At 49.4% G+C, this 20,833-nt stretch overlaps 3 protein-coding genes across 3 annotated transcripts; all 3 read left to right on the top strand.

Annotated features, from left to right (window-relative positions):
- Nucleotides 1–5,499: 5,499 nt before the first annotated feature.
- Nucleotides 5,500–8,443, top strand: LOC126990978 (solute carrier family 46 member 3-like). Its single transcript, XM_050849622.1, has 5 exons — nucleotides 5,500–6,308; nucleotides 6,595–6,696; nucleotides 7,126–7,263; nucleotides 7,624–7,862; nucleotides 8,261–8,443. Exons 1-5 carry the CDS (start codon nucleotides 5,561–5,563, stop codon nucleotides 8,426–8,428), a joined length of 1,395 nt encoding a protein of 464 aa, XP_050705579.1. The 5' UTR covers nucleotides 5,500–5,560; the 3' UTR covers nucleotides 8,429–8,443.
- Nucleotides 8,444–10,068: 1,625 nt separating this feature from the next.
- LOC126990980 (oplophorus-luciferin 2-monooxygenase non-catalytic subunit-like) lies at nucleotides 10,069–12,511 on the top strand. The gene is made up of 3 exons (XM_050849624.1): nucleotides 10,069–11,248; nucleotides 11,544–11,657; nucleotides 11,926–12,511. The coding sequence occupies exons 1-3, from the start codon at nucleotides 10,423–10,425 to the stop codon at nucleotides 12,090–12,092; spliced, it is 1,107 nt and encodes a 368-aa protein (XP_050705581.1). The 5' UTR covers nucleotides 10,069–10,422; the 3' UTR covers nucleotides 12,093–12,511.
- A 4,999-nt stretch (nucleotides 12,512–17,510) lies between these two features.
- LOC126990979 (oplophorus-luciferin 2-monooxygenase non-catalytic subunit-like) lies at nucleotides 17,511–19,868 on the top strand. The gene is made up of 3 exons (XM_050849623.1): nucleotides 17,511–18,404; nucleotides 18,885–18,998; nucleotides 19,267–19,868. Exons 1-3 carry the CDS (start codon nucleotides 17,579–17,581, stop codon nucleotides 19,431–19,433), a joined length of 1,107 nt encoding a protein of 368 aa, XP_050705580.1. The 5' UTR covers nucleotides 17,511–17,578; the 3' UTR covers nucleotides 19,434–19,868.
- Nucleotides 19,869–20,833: the final 965 nt, after the last annotated feature.

Below are 20,833 nucleotides of genomic sequence, written 5' to 3'. Positions count from 1 at the left end.
TGAAGAGGTCGTTATAACAGGTTAATAGGTTTGATAGGCAGGATCTTTTGTTTCGGAAGCCATGTTGTGAGTCCCCAATCAATGAGTGGCTTTCAAGGTAATTCACAATTTTGTCTCTAATTATGCCCTCAAGTAGCTTACCTACAACCGAAGTTAGACTAATGGGCCTGTAATTACCTGGTACTTTTTTGTCTCCTTTCTTGAAAATCGGTGTCACGTTAGCCTTTTTCCAATCTGAAGGGACGATGCCTTGTCGCAAGGACATATTGAATACGATTGTGAGGGAGGAGAGTATTTCGCTCTTTGTTTCTTTCAGCAGAGTTGGATATACTTTGTCAGGTCCAGGACTTTTATTTGTTTTAAGTGAATGGAGAGCTTTAAGGACTTCATCGGTTGTTATTTCAAAATTAGGCAATGCATGCTCGAGATTTACAATAGTACTGGTGTTGGTGGTAGCGAGAGGAAGACTGTTAGTATTAAACACCGAGGAAAAGTAATTGTTTAAGAGGTTTGCAATGTGTTGGCTGTCAGTCACTAGTTCACCGTCGCTATTTGTTAAAGGTCCAATACCACTTTTGATCGCCTTTCTGTTGTTTATGTAACTGAAGAAAGATTTCGGATTATTTTTACAGTTGGCTGCAATATTTTCTTCGTATCTACGCTTTGCCTGACCTACTAGTCTTTTTACTCGTCGCCTGGCATCATTATAAAGTCTAATGTTTTCGGGCGTGCTTTGTTCTTTCTTTAACCTGTAAAACAATTTTCTCTCATTGACTGATTGTTTAATTTCGCTATTAAGCCACGGTGGGCTTTTATTAGTGTTAATTCGCTTCTCGCACAGGGGGACGAATGTGTTCTGCTGAGTGAGTAAGTGATTTTTAAGGCTTAGCCAGGCTTCCTCTACGTTGCCGTCATTTGATAGTTGTATTTCTGTTAGTTTTTGTCGGATTTCTACGAAGTTAGCTCTTTTGAAATTGGGCACCTTTACTTTATTTTCAGTCACTGATGATTGAGCTTTAATGTCGACGCGCACTAATTTATGATCGCAAGAACCGAGGTGTTCTCCTACCGTGACACTACTGATTAGGTTATCTTGGGTCGTTATAACAAGGTCGAGTATATTATTTTGTCGAGTTGGCTCAGAAACCATTTGGCTTAGATAATTTTCTTCTAGAAATTCGATCATTCTATGTGACTCGCCTTCTGTACCTGACAGTGTCGCCCAGTCGAGATGGGGGAGGTTAAAGTCTCCTAATATCAGTGAGTCGCTGTTATTAAGTGACTGCCTTAAGACGCTGTACATTTCAAGGTCGTCATCGTGTGATTGCCCGGGAGGTCTGTAGGTGACAGATATATTTAAGTTGACTTTTGCAATGTTTACTCGCACGCACAAATGTTCAACGTTACTGTTTCCCGGTGTTTTGTCAGTGGGTCGCAAATAGCTTTTGACATAAAGGGCGACGCCACCGAGAGAGAGAGAGAGAGAGAGAGAGAGAGAGAGAGAGAGAGAGAGAGAGAGAGAGAGAGAGAGAGAGAGAGAGAGAGAGAGAGAGAGAGAGAGAGAGAGAGAGAGAGAGAGAGAGAGAGAGAGAGAGAGAGAGAGAGAGAGAGAGAGAGAGAGAGAGAGAGAGAGAGAGAGAGAGAGAGAGAGAGAGAGAGAGAGAGAGAGAGAGAGAGAGAGAGAGAGAGAGAGAGAGAGAGAGAGAGAGAGAGAGAGAGAGAGAGAGAGAGAGAGAGAGAGAGAGAGAGAGAGAGAGAGAGAGAGAGAGAGAGAGAGAGAGAGAGAGAGAGAGAGAGAGAGAGAGAGAGAGAGAGAGAGAGAGAGAGAGAGAGAGAGAGAGAGAGAGAGAGAGAGAGAGAGAGAGAGAGAGAGAGAGAGAGAGAGAGAGAGAGAGAGAGAGAGAGAGAGAGAGAGAGAGAGAGAGAGAGAGAGAGAGAGAGAGAGAGAGAGAGAGAGAGAGAGAGAGAGAGAGAGAGAGAGAGAGAGAGAGAGAGAGAGAGAGAGAGAGAGAGAGAGAGAGAGAGAGAGAGAGAGAGAGAGAGAGAGAGAGAGAGAGAGAGAGAGAGAGAGAGTGTGTGTGTGAGTGAGTGTCACGTGCCAACAGCTTGGCCCGGTAGGCAGCTCTGACCACCACGCCATCTTGACCCGAGCAGATGTGGGCGTGGCGCGGGATGAGGCCACTTCCCACACTATCTGGCTGTGGGACAGAGCTGACTGGCCCGCCCTAAAAGAGACCTGCAGCAGACAGACTGGCACACCCTTCTGTCTGGGCGAGCAGAGCCCATGGCGAAGGCCTTTACTAAACGGCTCAAAGCTCTCCAACGAGAGCACATCCCACACCGCCAGTACACCTCCAAGCCCACCGATCAGCCCTGGTTTGGTTACCGCTGCCGTCTTGCTGCAGAAAGAAAATATTCTGCGTGGCTCCGCTACAAAAAGAGCCCAACGCGCCGCAACAAAGCCCTGCATCGAGCGGCGTGCAAAAATATGGTGGCCACCAGTAAATGGGCGAAACGGAGGTGGGAAAGAGACCTCCGCGCCAAGCTGTGCGGGCCAGGGGTGGGCAGCAAGACCTGGTGGACCCTTGTTAAGGAAAAGCAAGGCAGCAGCCACCAAGAAACAATCCCTCCCCTCACCAAGCAGGACGGCACCACAGCCACCAGCAGCAGGGAGAAGGCAGAGCTCCTGGCTGACCTTTTCTCTGCCAAGATGTCCGTCGCCAACCCCACCAGACCTCCACCACAACTGCCACAGGAATGCAACCAGAGCCTGACAGAGGTTGCGGTACACCGGGAGCAAGTGGAGCGCCTTCTAAGAGCGGTGGACGTCAGGAAGGCCACTGGTCCTGACAACGTTAGCCCACATATGCTGCGTCACTGCTCCAGTGAGCTGGCAGGACCCCTCTCGGAGGTGTTCGGGGCCTGTGTCCGGGAGAACACCTGGCCCTCTATATGGAAGGAGGCTCGCGTGGTGCCGGTTCACAAAAAGCGGGCCAGATCTGATCCTGCCAACTACAGGCCTATCGCCCTCCTGTCTGTAGTTGGAAAAATCTTCGAGAGAATAGTGGTGGAGGCCATCACCCGCCACCTCGAGAACAACGCCCTCATCACTGACCAGCAGTTTGGGTTCAGATCTGGCCGCTCCACTTCAGACCTCCTGCTGCTCCTCTCCAGGGATTGGCAGGACTCACTAGACACTGGCCTGGATACCATTGTCGTCGCTCTCGACATCGCGGGTGCTTTTGACCGGGTGTGGCACGCGGGCTTGCTGGAGAAGCTTCGTGCCAAAGGCATCCAAGGACACCTGCTGATGCTGATGAGCGACTACCTTCAAGGAAGAAGCCTCCATGTCGTCGTCGGCGGCCAGCAGTCCAAGGACCTCCCAGTGGATGCCTCAGTCCCTCAGGGATCTGTGCTGGGACCTGTCCTCTGGAATCTGTACATCGACGACCTTCTCAGGAGTCTGCCAGCAGTCTCTGCATACGCTGACGACTGCATGCTCTTCCTCTCCTACCCTCGCCAAGAAAACCAGCAAGCGGTTGCTGACGTCAACCAGCAACTACGCTTGATACGGGAGTGGGGGGAGCGCTGGCAGGTGAACTTTGCTCCTGAGAAGACTCAGGCGATGGTGATCTCTCGGTCCCCGGCAGCCACACAAGCTGTCGAAGGAAGGGTGATGTTTGGCTCCGTCACCCTCCCGCTCCAGGATTACGTCAGTATCCTCGGAGTGGACTTGGACCGAGAGCTGCGCTTCGACCGCCACCTGAAACACGTCGCCCACCAAGCCTCCCTACGTGTCTCTGCCCTTCGTAGAGTGGCTAATTTCCTCGACAAGCGAGGAATTATGCTCCTCTACAAGGCCCAGGTAAGATCCTACCTGGAGTACGGGGCTCTGACCTGGATGTCCAGCGCTACCACACACCTGCAGAGACTGGACAAGGTGGAGCGACGGGTGCAGCGACTGTTACAGAACAACCCCCAGCCGCCCCCTCAGGATATTATACATCTAGACACTCTGGAGCACCGCCGGGACGTCGCTGTGCTGGTGGTGTTCCACAAGGCCCAGGTACAAGGAGTACCACACCTGGCGAGACTGAGGCTCCCCCCGCGAGAGGCTGTGAGAGATACGAGAACGGTACTCTCCAGCCACGAGCAGGTCGGGGTGCCGAGGTCACGCGCCAGCCAGCACCAGCGGACCTTCACCTCCAGGGTGTCCCGCCTGTGGAACACATTCACTGCAGCAGGGCCAACAGTGAGGGATATGTCCACCCAGCAGGTAAAAGTGGCTGCTCACAGGTGGCGAAGAACATGCCCCACACCACTAGTGATGTTAAATACACAGTGAACAAGTGTAAAGGGCTTTTGAAATAATGCACAAAAAAAAGTGACATTTTAAGCCCTAAAAAGTGCACAGTGAAACATATGCTACTCGAACGATCGCATAAAGTGTCGTCGGCAAAATACAAATATGTTGTGTACAGTAGATTCGTCAGTTTAAAAAAGAGAGAGAGAGAGAGAGAGAGAGAGAGAGAGAGAGAGAGAGAGAGAGAGAGAGAGAGAGAGAGAGAGAGAGAGAGAGAGAGAGAGAGAGAGAGAGAGAGTGAGAGAGAGAGAGAGAGAGAGAGAGAGAGAGAGAGAGAGAGAGAGAGAGAGAGAGAGAGAGAGAGAGAGAGAGAGAGAGAGAGAGAGAGAGAGAGAGAGAGAGAGAGAGAGAGAGGAGAGAGAGAGAGAGAGAGAGAGAGAGAGAGAGAGAGAGAGAGAGAGAGAGAGAGAGAGAGAGAGAGAGAGAGAGAGAGAGAGAGAGAGAGAGAGAGAGAGAGAGAGAGAGAGAGAGAGAGAGAGAGAGAGAGAGAGAGAGAGAGAGAGAGTGGTATGTTGGTGGCAACAGCAGTGGTATTAGTAGTGTTAGTGGTGGTATTAGTAGTATTAGTATTAGCAGAAGTTATTGTAGTAGTAGTAGTAGTAGTAGTAGTAGTAGTAGTAGTAGTAATAGTAGTCGTAGTCGTAATAGTAGTAGTAGTAGTTGTTGATAGTCTCACCCTTGCTTTCGTTCCTCGGCTCATGGCGTTCTCCGTGATCTGGGCATTTCCGGATGCACAGTCACACCCTCCCCCACGGACTCTTTGTTGTTCGTTCTCCTACAGCCCTCGTGACTGCCCTCGTTTGCCTCCCAGTAAACCCCCCTCTTGCCAGTCCTTACCCCCTCACCCCTCCACGACACCCCGCCACGCCCTGTCCTCGCCCCAGTCCCCTGCATGCGTCATGCACGTCCTGCCACTCAAATGATCCTGGCGTTGGCGGCACTGTACGTGGACACAGAGAACTTGCCGCACCGCTCAGACGCACCGCCTCGAGACCTGCTGAGGGTTTGCTGTGTTTTGGAGCGGTGGTGGTTGTGGTGATGCTGCGGCCGCCATGGCATCGAGTGAGAGGCTCAGGCTCCTCCCGGGCGACGGGCTGGGCGGCGGCGGTGCCGGGAAGGATTGACTCGCCAGCCTTTTCTGGCTGGGTGAGAGTGGAGCCCGTGGTGGCGGCGAGCCTGTTCGGGCTGGGCCTAAACATGGCGCTCGCCGACAACCTGTGGCTGGACAAGATTTGTAAGGTGCACTTCAACCTGAGCGAGGCGGTGTGCTGCGCGCTGAGCAACCACCCGCGGGAGGAGGAGGAAGTGCAGCGCCTAGCCAATCGCTACCGTGTGTACGGCAAGGTAATGCAGCAGGTGCCGGCCGCGGCCATGGTGCTGCTGATGGGCGGTTGCAGCGACGCTCTCGACCGCCGCCTTCCTCTGCTGTGGTGCCACACCGGGTACCTGATGATGGCACTCGCCTCGGTGGCCAACGTGTACTGGTGGTGGCTGCCGCCCCAGCTGCTGCTGCTGAACCATTTGCTGCTGGGGATGGCGGGCGGTACCCTCGTCCTCGTCATGGGCGTCGAGGCCTACCTCAGCGCCGCATCGGCTTCTCAGCACCGTACAATGCGCCTGATGTTGCTCAAGGTATTGGCGGTGGCCGGCAAGGCCTCTGGTATGGCTGTGGCACTCGTCGTGTTCCGCACCGGCAACTACTTGGCAGTGTTCGGCTTGCAGAGCCTTGTCTTCGTTTTCGTTATCGTGTACGTGCTGCTGAGGCTGGAGCGGCGCCCCGGAGAGGACCCGCAGCAGCAACAGTTAAATCAACAGCAGGAGGCGGTGTTGTCCTTTGCTAGACTCAAGGAGACGGTGCTGGGGGTGTTTCTGGCCAGTGGATCTGGCGGCGGGCTGCGGCTCCTGGCTCACATGTTCATTGTATGGCTCCTGCTGTTCTCTCTCGGTGAGTGGCAGAGCAGCAGAACAGTGGCGATAGATGAGTTTGGATCTGTGGGTTTGGGGCAAACTGTGACACTAGTAGACGGGTTTACCTTGGCCCAAACTCTCAGCATTCATTCACCTGGATGCGTCTTGTAGCCTACATCGGATGTGTGATTTGACAGCCCACAAACCTTGTTTCCTTTATAATTTCTTGATTTTAAGGCTCCACATCCTGTCACAATCCCTGTTCACTGTTTAAGCATGCACAGCTGAGTAAATCATTCATATGTTGCTTGTGTTCTTCTCAGGATCGGCGAACTTCGTGTACTTCTCTGCTCGCACACGCTTTCACTGGAGCTACGAGACCTTCACGCTGTGGTACATAATCGACGTGACTGTGTCCTCCCTGGGTAAGCGGCATTTGACTCACCACTCGTCACAGTCAGTGTGTTCATCGACGTGGTGGGTCAAAGCTCAGAGTGCTTCAAAATTCTTCGATGATTGTGATCATAAAGGTTTGTCACGCAGAAGTTGAGGAGGGCACGTGCAAGAGAGCTTCTGTGAGCCACGAGGTTTCTGACTCTCTGCGGTATCACTTCTTGCAGCTCTGACGAAGGGTACCAGGTAGTTCAAACCGGTCTGTAAGCTATGATTTTCTTCCCTGAGTTTCCTTATCCATCATAATCACGCCACGAAATGTTTTAAGGTCTCTTACTTGCTCCTGTGTCACGCCATTGTTGTTCGGTTGCCTCTCTTCAACACGATGTCAGACGCTCAGAGGCTTTAGGGCTGCGTGGATGTCGCTGCAATGCCTCAGGATGGTCTTTGGCTCCCCGCAGGCCCCCTGGTGGCGGTGCCAGCAGTCACTTCCACCTTCCACCCACGGGACGAGCTGCTGGGACTCCTGGGTTCCTTCTCGCTTCTCTTCAAGAACGTGATTCTCGCCACGGCTCCGCGCGGCTGGGTCCTCTACCTCGGTGAGAGTATTACTGTTATGCATAAATTTGTGTTCCTCAGACTCTTCTTGCAACGGCCCCGGTACAGTGTAAGCGTTGCCCTTGCCTAGTGTCCATGTCCGAACCTGTTATCAGCACTAAGAGCTCATCTGCCTCCCGATGTCTATATTTAGTCATCCTTTGTGAAGAAATGGCCACACGAACAGTGACCAGTCGCGACCCTTCCTTCCCCCACCCCCATACACACAAGTGGCGAGACAGAAATAATGTATATGTCTTTGTGATCTATAAGCGGGAGTGGCAGGAGTCTTCTTCCCTTTCTCTCTCTTTACTGTGGGCCTGAGTAGCGTTTTTTAGCCCTACTGTGTCCTCCACGCTTAGCCTCGGCGGCGGGGGTGTGCGGGGAGGTGGTGGGCGTGGCGTCGCGGGCCTCCGCTTCCAGGGTGGGCGGCACGAGGCGAGTCGGGGCCGTGTTCGCCGTGATGGCCGTCGGGGAGGCCGTCATGCCCGTCCTCGCTGCGGTAGCTTTTGCCGCCCTCTACGCCGCCAGCTACACCATCTTCCCTGGTGCGGTGTTCATCCTCAGCGCCTTCTGCTGCGCCGCTCTGAGCTGCACTCTTGTAAGTCGGCGAAAGCCACCTGCCAGTGAGGCGTCACACACACACACACACACACACACACACACACACACACACACACATGTTCAATTGTTCGTACCTGAGCGAGCGTATAAGTACATTACGATATCAGATATTTAAATACAAAGTGCTCAGTTTTCTAGTCGGGTTTGAGTACAAGTACCACTGTGGTGTAGATGAATTCAAGCTCAGGTTAATCATATAAAGCATCAGATATTTTTGGAACGGCACTCAAATATTGTACATATGACTTATTTTGCAGACTCGGCAAATGATAACTTAGATGCACTTTTGTTGCCTGCTGACTTGGTGTGTGTGTGTGTGTGTGTGTGTGTGTGTGTGTGTTTGGCTTCGTCCTCACTCGCTATTCACTTCCTCAGGTAGGATATATTGCCTGTGAGAACGACGCAGACATAAACGAAGAGACGGAGGAGGCGGCGAGGGCAACGGTACCGAGCCCCTTGGCCAACACTCCTTCCTTCTCGCCTCCCGCCCCCCTGACGGATCCCACGCCCACACGCGCCGCACACACTGCACCTGACGAATAAACAACGCCCATGCCAGTGATGTGTCTTACTCTCCCTTCACTTTTTGCATGTGAGCTTCGTGCATCATGACGCATCACCCTACCGGAGCTCTCCTACTCCGTGAAGCACACACACACACACACGAACACACACACACACACACACACACACACACACACACACACACACACACACACACACACACACACACACACACACACATCCCCCCACTCCCACACCCACACCCACACACATGCAAGGGCACGCGCAGGTTCGTGAGGGCCAACAGGTGGTTATCAGGCTCGCGTTCCCCGGCGGCGGACATACTGGCGACGCGTGGCTGTCGCGGGCTGTCGCCGGAGTGTTGCATCATCATAAACAGCATCAAGTCCACCACCACTACTTTCAGCAGCTCACACACTAGCAGCACTAGCAGCACCAGCACCAGCAACGACAAGAAGTAGTAAAAAATGCCATTTGAGGGACATACAAATGTTTCCTGACGGCCCATATGTCATGATGCCCGCCACGTATGCACACTCTTTCGCCGTCTCTACATGCACCTCATTTCCATGTTCTTTTTCAGTAGTCACCGAAGCAGCCATTGGGAGCACTTTCCTTCAAGACTAGTAATTGTGAGAAAAAGAAGAGGTGGGGTTCTCAGCGAAAACACTTTTTTTTTCAACTGTTTTCTATGAAATCAGTCGTGAATACCTCAGATGCGATGCGGTGAGAGACAGCGGCAGATGCGCCACGCCGCGCCGCCCATCAAGGAGACCGAGGCCCGTTACTGACGTCTGACGAGCTGGTGCTGGGCACACACACACACACACACACACACACGCACACACACACGCACGCACACCCACACACCCACACCCACACCCACACAGCTTTAGGGGGAAAGCACGCTATCCTATTATGTAAGGTAAAGGAGGCTGCATATGCTATTGATACGCGTGGCGGCGGTGTTCGTCTCCGAACCGTTGGCCCTTTTAGCCTGTGGTAGGTGAGAACCAGTCACCCCGGGACACGGGCCGATGGGAAATCCGGGTTACCACAGTTTACCTTCCCAAGGTTTACCTCAGGTACTCATTTACTGACCAACCCGAAAGGGAGGATGAACAGCTGGGTGAGCTGCACGCCGACTGCCCAGGCCGGGATTGGAGCCCGGGCCCGCAGAGCTGTAGCCGGGCACGCCGACCACTGGGCCACGGACCGGAAAAAAATAATGCAACAACAAAAACCCATAAAAGAAACCATAAAATAGAAGAAAGTAAATAATAATAACTATCATGTAAAAGTAATACTAGTAATAATAAATAGTTATCATCATCATCATAATGATAACAATAATAATAATAATATTAATAATAATAATAATAATAATAATAATAATAATAATAATAATAATAATAATAATAATAATAATAATAATAATAATAATAATAATAATAATAATAATAATAATAATAATAATAATAATAATAATAATAATAATAATAATAATAATAATAATAATACAATAAGATCAATGACAACTCAGGCTAAGCAGTACCCTGCCTCCCCTCGACCACCACACAGCGGGGCGCCGCAAAGACGGGTCGTGCAGAAGAGGCGCCCTGCTCATAAGACGGCCGAGGGTGTGCTCTTTTTACCATGTTCTGTGGGACGTGCTGAAGACGGCAAGGCCACTGCAAGCGATCCTCAGACCGTGGCTGACAGCTGTCACTTCGGGAGAGGTGACTCTCGGCAGCTGACCTTCGCCAGCTTCGGCCCTCGGAACATCGCCTGCTGTGACCCACTGACTCCAGCCAGCTAAGACGATGAAAGGAAGTTATGCTTTTCATTAATACGAATCTAATATCAAAGACAGCAACACCATCCCAGTCCTCCTAGCAGTGCCCCTTTCTCCCGTGCCGGCGATAAGATAGGCCTGGGCGGGGCATAAGTTCAAACCCGCAGCACAGCAGTCACTGGCTGGCGGCAGTCAACTCCGCAACTTCTCGAGCAAGATGGCGTTGCGTCCCGTCTTGGCGGTGCTAGTAGTGTTGCTGGTGGCGGCCGTGGGCTTCGCTGCAAAGACCCGGGCCTTGGCGGACACCAGAGGTTTCACCCGTGACCTTCCGTGCCCAAATGAGGTTGATATCCTGCCGTGCACGTGCCACACCAATGTGCTGGGTGATATGACAATGGATTGCAGTCTCGTCAAGACGAGCGAGGAACTGGAGAGAGTCTTTAACGCAACCTTCCCCTTTAATGAGTTTTATGAGCTAATTATCGAACACAATCCCGGTGATGACAACTACCAACTTACGGAACTCAAATCGGACATTTTCCACAACCTCTACTTCGAGAAGGTGATCATTACAGGCACGAAGCTTGAAGTGATTGAAGAAAGTGTCTTCAGCTACTCCTACGACACGCTCAAACAACTAAACCTTCAAGACAACAAGATAAATGATTTTCCCTTCGAGTCCATGACTTTGTATGTCAATCTTGAGATTCTGGTGCTTGACAATAACCAGCTACCAACCCTCGAAAAGTTCATTTCCAATTCCCTGAAAACCCTCAGTATGGGTTACAATGCCAACCTCGCTTTCACCTGGGACGTGTTCGAGAAAATGCCGAATCTCGTGAATCTGAACTTGGAGAGCATCAACCTCAGGGATATTCCACAGCACATCTTCAGGAACCTCACACAACTGGTCTTCCTGAACTTCAACAACAACGATCTCATTGATCTGGAGGAAGACACCTTTGACTCCGAAAGCAGGAGTCTGGGCCGCCTCCTGCTCGCCAATAACAGAATCTATGACATCCAGAGGTTTGCCATTAACGGTAAGTACACGTCCTACATTGCTTACATCCTCATCAGCACGGCATCGTTAAGGCTGCCTCCTCCTCCTCCTCCTCCTCCTCCGTCCCGTCCTCCACTTAATCATCATCGTCTTTATCATCACTAACAACGCACACATTGGTACAGTCCATTGAACATTCCTTCTTGGTATTTAACGCGACGTTTCATGCCCGTCGAACCGCTTGTCCACCGTTCCCCATTCCCAACACACACACACACACACACACACACACACACACACACACACACACACACTTATTGCCCCGTCTACCGCAGGGATAAGGGCTGACGCGATCATCGACATGTCCAACAACAGGATCGAGAAGTTGACGCAGGACATTTGGCAGCCGATCATGAACCAGATGCTCGACGGTATCCTGGACCTCACAGGTAACAGATAGTTCGTACTTTTGTATTACTCTCACCATGGGGAGTGACATACAATGAATACAAAATTTAGTGTCCTTAGCATCACCATAAAACAAATATAGTGTCCGCCGGTCGGTCCAGTACTCACTAAACTGGGCACCGCTGGCGCACGACCGTCTTTGGCAAGCGGTGCGAGCGAAGCCTCTCTTTTCATGCCTAACACGACGGCCACTTGGCGGTCTTTTTGAGACTGGAACACGGAGTCACGCTGCCTTGCTCTCCCCTACAGGCAACCCTCTGGTTTGTGGCTGCGACATGAGCTGGCTGTACCTCGACACATCCTCCGTCAACCCGTCGCAGGTCTACCTTCCCATCATCACGGACCACACCACCTGCTACGACGGGACGCAAGTTAAATTCCTCGACTACCACGTCTTCCAGAAGCACTGCACGTGAGCCGCCTTCAGCACTATCATGCGGGACGTCTCCTGGGGCGGCCAGGTCGGTTTTGGGCAGTCTCGGGAAAGCAAAGTGATCATGTTCGACGCTCCCTTCCCCCTTGACGGTCGAACCCTCGACTGTCAGCTGGAGTGCCGTCTGTTTGCTGACCGATCGCCTCTAACGGTCTTGTCGCCGGAGATGCAGCATGTGTGATTGTGCTGCTCTCTCTCTCTCTCTCTCTCTCTCTCTCTCTCTGGCAGGATTTGTCATACATTAATTATATGGTTGATAGATTGTCCTTCACCATAACACACACACACACACACACACACACACACACATACACACGAGGGCTCATTTCAAAATTATTCGATGTGCCAATATCGTTACTGTTTCGTCAAGTTGGGATGAAGTAAATAAACTCCTCTTGTGACCTTGCATGTTTTTGCTTCACCATCATCACCATCACCATCATCACCATTATCATCACCCTCATCATCATTCCGTCTCCCGCCAAGAGGACAATGAATCTCCTGTTTGTCCAGCGGAGAATGCGTTCCTGCATGGGGCGAATGAAATTATGGAAACAATGAATGAGGATGACACATTAATAAAGGATAAGTCCCTCCTCCTTTCCTCTCCCAACTTCCACCCCCACCCCCCCCTTTCTCCTCCTTCCCTTACTCCCCTTCTCCCTCTCCATACGAATTCAAGGTAACATTTTGTACCCCTCTTTTTTCTTAGTTTAATCCTTTTCTCTTCTTTTATTCTGCAGGACTCTGGCACTAAACCCACTTGATCAGCACTCAAATGATCTCACCCTCTCGTATCCCTGGTACCTTGATCCGGCTATAAGTTGTTATTGGAGACTAGAGTTCGGGGATAAATAAGGGAAAAATTTAATATACATTTATTTAAAATTAAATGAAAGTAATTGCCTTACGCAATATTTTACGCTCAGACGAGATTTCTTTATTCCGTTTTTCGCTTATAACAAGTCGTCACAACTCACGTCACTTGTTCAGAGTCTCTGAATGGTCATCTACACTTTCTGACCCCGCCTACTGGGTATTTATTTTCTGTATCTGGGTCTTGGTATCTGTTTCCGTCACCCTTCTTGTCTTTGTTTTGCCTGTACTATCAGCTGTTTACGACTCTTGTATAGCTGACTAGTGGGCGCACCTAACATCATCATAGCCGATCCAGGAATCAGTATGTTTCCTAACTTTTAGGCGGTAATGTTATAATTGTATTTCGTAAAGAATCCATATAACCAAAAACTAACAAATTATGAGTATTCTTTCTCTTGGACAGAACATTGAATAAACAGCAGAACAATAATATAAAAATACGTTCATATTTTATACGAACACTGTGGCCCGGGGCAGCAGCGCACGCCATTTTGGAGGTATCAGATACCTTAAATAAGCATATTGTTATTGCGCAAGGCAGGTGATGTCACTTATTGTGACTTCGTGAGCTTTCATATCTATCTATTTGTATATATTTCATGGAGGCATGACTTACATTACCCTTTTCAATTTTATTAGTGACACAAATTTGTGACTTTATCACAATAAAATTTCACTCAATTAAGTGAATCAGACACCACAGAAATATTACCAGTGTGTATGAATGAATAGAAAGATAAGCACATACTTTGATTTAACTTCAGGATGTCTTGTGGATCATTTATAAATACCAAAAAAAATCATAGGCTATTCTTTAGCCCACTACCGCCACTCGAAGCACAAAACAGTCCCTCCTCCAAGTTTGTACCCAACGTTTGGTGATGTTAGGTGCGTCTATTGCTTTCCTTCCCTTTCCTATCAGATGTTTACAATTCTTGTCTCCAGATCTACATCCGGTACTTGCCTCCGATTGGGGTTACTTTTATCTGTGTTGTTATGGTCATTCATCTGTTTGATCGTCTTCTGGGTCCCGACAACGTGGGTCCAGCAAGCCAGATGGATAAATAGATTGAAAGATAGAAAACCGTAAACAGATATGCAGCTTATATATTAAAACAAAATCTATCATTATTATCAGCAAAACACACTAAAAAAACAACGTCTCAGCGTAATGCGTCACTGGTCGTAAAGAGGTGAGTAGCGAAGTGAGTAAATAAGCAAGGAAATAAGTAAGAAACAAACTAGTGAATTAACTAACTAGCTTACTTACTAAATAGAATCACACACATACACGCACACTTCCCTTTCCTGTCTCTCTCTACCTATCCATCTATCTCTCTCTATCCATCCGTTCGTGACTCATGTGCTGAGTGACTTTAAGAATGCATGAGGAGGTCATTCTAAACATGCTGTGGGATATCTTGCTTTTTCTTCCTAAAGCATTCATTCTACTTGGTTATGCCCGAAGTTCTTGTACTCGTATTGGCATCAGTTCTCTCTCCATAAAAATCACTCTGGTGGCAGCATTGTGGGATATCTGTGTAACGCGAACAAACAACAAAGTATGAAAAGCCAAGGTTGTAGAGTGCGATAAGAACAAAGAAGAAGCATCTGCAGAGGACGTAAGGTAAACCATTTTTTTTTTTTTTTTTTTTTTTTACAGCAAAGGAGACAGTTCAAGGTTAATAGTTAAGTGGTACAGAGGAGATGTGTTATCTAGTATGAAAAGCCAAGGTTGGAAATTGAGAGAGGAACAAAATAACGTCCATCTGTAGAGTATATAATGTAAACAATGATGATAGTTAAGTGGTACTGAGGAGGTGTGTAATCTGCACACATACACCGCCCATCCCCACTCCACCCACCACACACCCATCCACTCCCCCACCCCCTCAAACACACATACACACCGCCCATCCCCCACCCACCCCTCACACAAATGTCCTGACCCAACGGGGTTTTACATGGCGCTTCCCATAGCAGCTACAGGGTCGTCCTGTTGACCCTTTTCCTTTTCCTTCGCTCCCCATTCCCCCACGCCTTCTCATTTATTCGAGGAACTCATTACTCCAAAGAACTTTTGTGAAATGTTGTGACATATAGACATACAGTGAGTGCAGTGTGTTAGTGGTGCTGGAAGGGTAGTGGGAGCTGTGTGTCGCCAACGCCTTGTCATCCACTTTGTCCCCGCCGACACCTTCAAGCTTCGAAGGATACCATCTCGGTCACCCAGCAGCAGGGGAAGGTCAGTTCAGGTGGCAGGCAGTGTGGCAGCCTCGCCACTCAAGTTCGGAGCAAAATGTACGGCAACTTCGTCAACGCCGTGCACTTGTTCCCACGGTTACATCAACCAGCCGGGAAGCAAACCATCACCTGTGTCTCGCCGCGCCAGAAGCTTATCACCACCTCACTAAGCTTGGGTACCTGAGTGACCGCCCATAAACTGCCCACCTCCACCACCACCGTCAAGTGTCACCTGAACCCAGCGTTTGACCTGAGGATTTACACGTGACCTGACCTCACCGTCATCTAAAGAGACCGCACCTTCCCCCCCTCTCGGCACCACCGCACTGCACTCCCCCCACCGCCCCTCCTCCCCCACCCCAAGCTCCATTGCCATAACCTTCCGACACATATCAGACCCCCGCTCCCCATTCCCCTTCTTTTTGTACTTGTTTCATTAGCGAAGTTAAAATGTATTTATCATATGTAAATTTTCAATCTGACGGCTGCCGCAATTAATTAGCCGTTTATTATTATTATCATTATTATTATTATTATCATTAATTATTATTATTATTATTATTATTATTATTATTACATGCACACACACACGCCCATCCAACCACCCACCCACCCACAACCACACCCCCACCCACCCACCCACTCACCCCCACCCACACACACGCAAGGGCCGGCGCAGGTTCGTGAGGGCCAACAGGTGGTTATCAGGCTCACGTTCCCCGGCGGCGGACACGCTGGGGACGCGTGCCGGGCGCGGGCTGTCGTCGGTGAGCGTCGTGAGGCGGCCCTGAGTGTTACAAAAAAAGTGTTGCATCATCATCATCATAATCAGGATCAAGACCAGGGGCGTTTCTAGGGTTCCAAAACATTCGGGGCTAAGAGAAAACATCAAGGGCTGAAGTTTACAGTGAAAAAAAAAAAAAAAAGTGTGTGTGTGTGTGTGTGTGTGTGTGTGTGTCTGTGTGTGTGTGGGGGGGGGGGGACCTGTTTGCGTTCACCTACATGCACCTAAGATAAACACATACAGCTACACTCCCAGATTGCACAGTAAACTACAAACTGCTCAAACTACTGGTATGTGGCTTCAAAATGTAATCTTTAGTATGAACTACATCAATAACATATTATTTTTTGGAGGGACTCGTGAATACCTCAGATGCGATGCGGTGAGAGACAGCGGCAGATGCGCCGCGCCGCGCCGCCCATCAAGGAGACCGAGGCCCGTTACTGACGAGCTGGTACAGGGTACACACACACACACACACACACACACATACACACACACGCACACACACACACACACACACAGACACAAACAGCTTTAGGGGGAAAACACGCTATCCTATTATGCATATGCTATTGATACGCGTGGCGGCGGTGTTCATCTCCGAACCGTTGGCCCTTTTAGCCTGTGGTAGGTGAGAACCAGTCACCCCGGGACACGGGCCGATGGGAAATCCGGGTTACCACAGTTTACCTTCCCAAGGTTTACCTCAGGTACTCATTTACTGACCAACCCGAAAGGGAGGATGAACAGCTGGGTGAGCTGCACGCCGACTGCCCAGGCCGGGATTGGAACCCGGGCCCGCAGAGCTGTAGCCGGGCACGCCGACCACTGGGCCACGGACCGGAAAAAAATAATGCAACAACAAAAACCCATAAAAGAACAATTAAAATAAAAGAAAGTAAATAATAATAACTATCATATAATAGTAAAAGTAATAATAAATAGTTATCATCATCATCATCATCATAATAATAATAATAATAAAAATAATAATAATAATAGCAGTAATAATGATAATAATAATAATTACAGTGAAAATACTACTACTACTACTACTACTACTAATACAATAAGAGCAATGACAACTCAGGCTAAGCAGTACCCTGCCTCCCCTCGACTTTTATACAGCGGGGCGCCGTGAAGTCGTGTCGTGCAGAAGAGGCGCCCTGCTCATAAGACGGCCGAGGGTGTGCTCTTTTTACCATGTTCTGTGGGACGTGCTGGAGACGGCAAGACCACTGCAAGCGATCCTCAGACCGTGGCTGACAGCTGTCACTTCGGGAGAGGTGACTCTCGGCAGCTGACCTTCGCCAGCTTCGGCCCTCGGAACATCGCCTTCTGTGACCCACTGACTCCAGCCAGCTAAGACGATGAAAGGAAGTTATGCTCTTCATTAATACGAATCTAATATCAAAGACAGCAACACCACCCCAGTCCTCCTAGCAGTGCCCCTTTCTCCCGTGCCGGCGATAAGATAGGCCTGGGCGGGGTATAAGTTCAAACCCGCAGCACAGCAGTCACTGGCTGGCGGCAGTCAACTCCGCAACTTCTCGAGCAAGATGGCGTTGCGTCCCGTCTTGGCGGTGCTAGTAGTGTTGCTGGTGGCGGCCGTGGGCTTCGCTGCAAAGACCCGGGCCTCGGCGGACACCAGAGGTTTCACCCGTGACCTTCCGTGCCCAAATGAGGTTGATATCCTGCCGTGCACGTGCCACACCAATGTTCTGCTTGATATGATAATGGATTGCAGTCTCGTCAAGACGAGCAAGGAACTGGAGAGAGTCTTTAACGCAACCTTCCCCTTTAATGAGTTTTATGAGCTAATTATCGAACACGATCCCAGTAATGACAACTACCAACTTACGGAACTCAAGTCGGACATTTTCCACAGACTCACCTTCGAGAGAGTGATCATTACAGGCACGAAGCTTGAAGTGATTGAAGAAAGTGTCTTCAGCTACTCCTACGACACGCTCAAACAATTAAACCTTCAAGACAACAAGATAAATGATTTTCCCTTCGAGTCCATGACTTTGTATGTCAATCTTGAGATTCTGTTGCTTGACAATAACCAGCTACCAACCCTCGAAAAGTTCATTTCCAATTCCCTGAAAACCCTCAGTATGGGTTACAATGCCAACCTCGCTTTCACCTGGGACGTGTTCGAGAAAATGCCGAATCTCGTGAATCTGAACTTGGAGCGAATCAACCTCAAGGATATTCCACAGCACATCTTCAGGAACCTCACACAACTGGTCTTCCTGAACTTCAACAACAACGATCTCGTTGAGCTGGAGGAATACACCTTTGACTCCGAAAGCAGGAGTCTGGCCCGCCTCCTGCTCGCCAATAACAGAATCTATAAAATCCTGCCGAATGCCATTGACGGTAAGTACACGTCCAACATTGCTTACATCCTCATCAGCACGGCATCGTTAAGGCTTCCTCCTCCTCCTTCTCCTCTTTCTCCTCCTCCTTCTCCTCCTCCTCCTCCTCCTTCTTCTTATCCTTTTTCTCCCTCTCGTTCTTCACTTAATCATCATCGTCTTTATCATCACTAACAACGCACATTAGTACAGTCCATTGCATTCCATTGAACATTTCTTCTTAGTATTTGACGCGACGTTTCATGTCCGTCGAGGCCGCTTGTCCACCGTTCCCCATCCCCTGCTATTTCCAATCGATATCTAAGAAGACAACCAACAAACAACACACACACACACACACACACACACACACACACACACACACACACACACACACACACACACACACACACACACACACACACACACACGAGCACACACACACACACACACACACACACACACACACACACACACACACTTATTGCCCCGTCTACCGCAGGGATAAGGGCTGACGCGATCATCGACATGTCCAACAATAGGATCGAGACGTTGACGCGGCTCATTTGGCAGCCGATCATGGACCAGATGCTCGGCGGTATCCTGGACCTCACAGGTAACAGATAGTTCGTACTTTTATATTACTCTCACCATGGGGAGTGACATACAATGAATACAAAATTTAGTGTCCTTAGCATCACCATAAAACAAATATAGTGTCCGCCGGTCGGTCCAGTACTCACTAAACTGGGCACCGCTGGCGCACGACCGTCTTTGGCAAGCGGTGCGAGCAAAGCCTCTCTTTTCATGCCTAACACGACGGCCACTTGGCGGTCTTTTTGAGACTGGAACACGGAGTCACGCTGCCTTGCTCTCCCCTACAGGCAACCCTCTGGTTTGTGGCTGCGACATGAGCTGGCTGTACCTCGACACATCCTCCGTCATCCCGTCGCAGGTCTACCTTCCCATCATCACGGACCACACCACCTGCTACGACGGGACGCAAGTTAAATTCCTCGACTACCACGTCTTCCAGAAGCACTGCACGTGAGCCGCCTTCAGCACTATCATGCGGGACGTCTCCTGGGGCGGCCAGGCCGGATTTGGGCAGTCTCGGGAAAGCAAAGTGATCATGTTCGACGCTCCCTTCCCCCTTGACGGTCGAACCCTCGACTGTCAGCTGGAGTGCCGTCTGTTTGCTGACCGATCGCCTCTAACGGTCTTGTCGCCGGAGATGCAGCATGTGTGATTGTGCTGCTCTCTCTCTCTCTCTCTCTCTCTCTCTCTGGCAGGATTTGTCATACATTAATTATATGGTTGATAGATTGTCCTTCACCATAACACACACACACACACACACACACACACACACACACACACACACACACACACATACACACGAGGGCTCATTTCAAAATTATTCGATGTGCCAATATCGTTACTGTTTCGTCAAGTTGGGATGAAGTAAATAAACTCCTCTTGTGACCTTGCATGTTTTTGCTTCACCATCATCACCATCACCATCATCACCATTATCATCACCCTCATCATCATTCCGTCTCCCGCCAAGAGGACAATGAATCTCCTGTTTGTCCAGCGGAGAATGCGTTCCTGCATGGGGCGAATGAAATTATGGAAACAATGAATGAGGATGACACATTAATAAAGGATAAGTCCCTCCTCCTTTCCTCTCCCAACTTCCACCCCCACCCCCCCCTTTCTCCTCCTTCCCTTACTCCCCTTCTCCCTCTCCATACGAATTCAAGGTAACATTTTGTACCCCTCTTTTTTCTTAGTTTAATCCTTTTCTCTTCTTTTATTCTGCAGGACTCTGGCACTAAACCCACTTGATCAGCACTCAAATGATCTCACCCTCTCGTATCCCTGGTACCTTGATCCGGCTATAAGTTGTTATTGGAGACTAGAGTTCGGGGATAAATAAGGGAAAAATATAATATACATTTATTTAAAATTAAATGAAAGTAATTGCCTTACGCAATATTTTACGCTCAGACGAGATTTCTTTATTCCGTTTTTCGCTTATAACAAGTCGTCACAACTCACGTCACTTGTTCAGAGTCTCTGAATGGTCATCTACACTTTCTGATCCCGCCTACTGGGTATTTATTTTCTGTATCTGGGTCTTGGTATCTGTTTCCGTCACCCTTCTTGTCTTTGTTTTGCCTGTACTATCAGCTGTTTACGACTCTTGTATAGCTGACTAGTGGGCGCACCTAACATCATCATAGCCGATCCAGGAATCAGTATGTTTCCTAACTTTTAGGCGGTAATGTTATAATTGTATTTCGTAAAGAATCCATATAACCAAAAACTAACAAATTATGAGTATTCTTTCTCTTGGACAGAACATTGAATAAACAGCAGAACAATAATATAAAAATACGTTCATATTTTATACGAACACTGTGGCCCGGGGCAGCAGCGCACGCC

The sequence above is a fragment of the Eriocheir sinensis genome, unplaced genomic scaffold, assembly GCF_024679095.1.
Source record: "Eriocheir sinensis breed Jianghai 21 unplaced genomic scaffold, ASM2467909v1 Scaffold23, whole genome shotgun sequence".
In the NCBI taxonomy this organism is placed as follows: Eukaryota; Metazoa; Arthropoda; class Malacostraca; order Decapoda; family Varunidae; genus Eriocheir; species Eriocheir sinensis.
This window is presented reverse-complemented; position numbering and strand designations above follow the sequence as displayed.

What these genes read in the sequence shown, in the direction of transcription:
- LOC126990978 (XM_050849622.1), top strand. Translation starts at nt 5,561, where the DNA reads ATGGCGCTCGCCGACAACCTGTGGCTGGACAAGATTTGTAAGGTGCAC. An exon ending in GCTCCTGCTGTTCTCTCTCG is followed by an intron (nt 6,309 to 6,594) that starts GTGAGTGGCAGA and finishes TGTTCTTCTCAG; the next exon opens with GATCGGCGAACTTCGTGTAC. An exon ending in CCGCTCTGAGCTGCACTCTT is followed by an intron (nt 7,863 to 8,260) that starts GTAAGTCGGCGA and finishes TCACTTCCTCAG; the next exon opens with GTAGGATATATTGCCTGTGA.
- LOC126990980 (XM_050849624.1), top strand. Translation starts at nt 10,423, where the DNA reads ATGGCGTTGCGTCCCGTCTTGGCGGTGCTAGTAGTGTTGCTGGTGGCG. An exon ending in CCAGAGGTTTGCCATTAACG is followed by an intron (nt 11,249 to 11,543) that starts GTAAGTACACGT and finishes CGTCTACCGCAG; the next exon opens with GGATAAGGGCTGACGCGATC. An exon ending in CGGTATCCTGGACCTCACAG is followed by an intron (nt 11,658 to 11,925) that starts GTAACAGATAGT and finishes TCTCCCCTACAG; the next exon opens with GCAACCCTCTGGTTTGTGGC.
- LOC126990979 (XM_050849623.1), top strand. Translation starts at nt 17,579, where the DNA reads ATGGCGTTGCGTCCCGTCTTGGCGGTGCTAGTAGTGTTGCTGGTGGCG. An exon ending in CCTGCCGAATGCCATTGACG is followed by an intron (nt 18,405 to 18,884) that starts GTAAGTACACGT and finishes CGTCTACCGCAG; the next exon opens with GGATAAGGGCTGACGCGATC. An exon ending in CGGTATCCTGGACCTCACAG is followed by an intron (nt 18,999 to 19,266) that starts GTAACAGATAGT and finishes TCTCCCCTACAG; the next exon opens with GCAACCCTCTGGTTTGTGGC.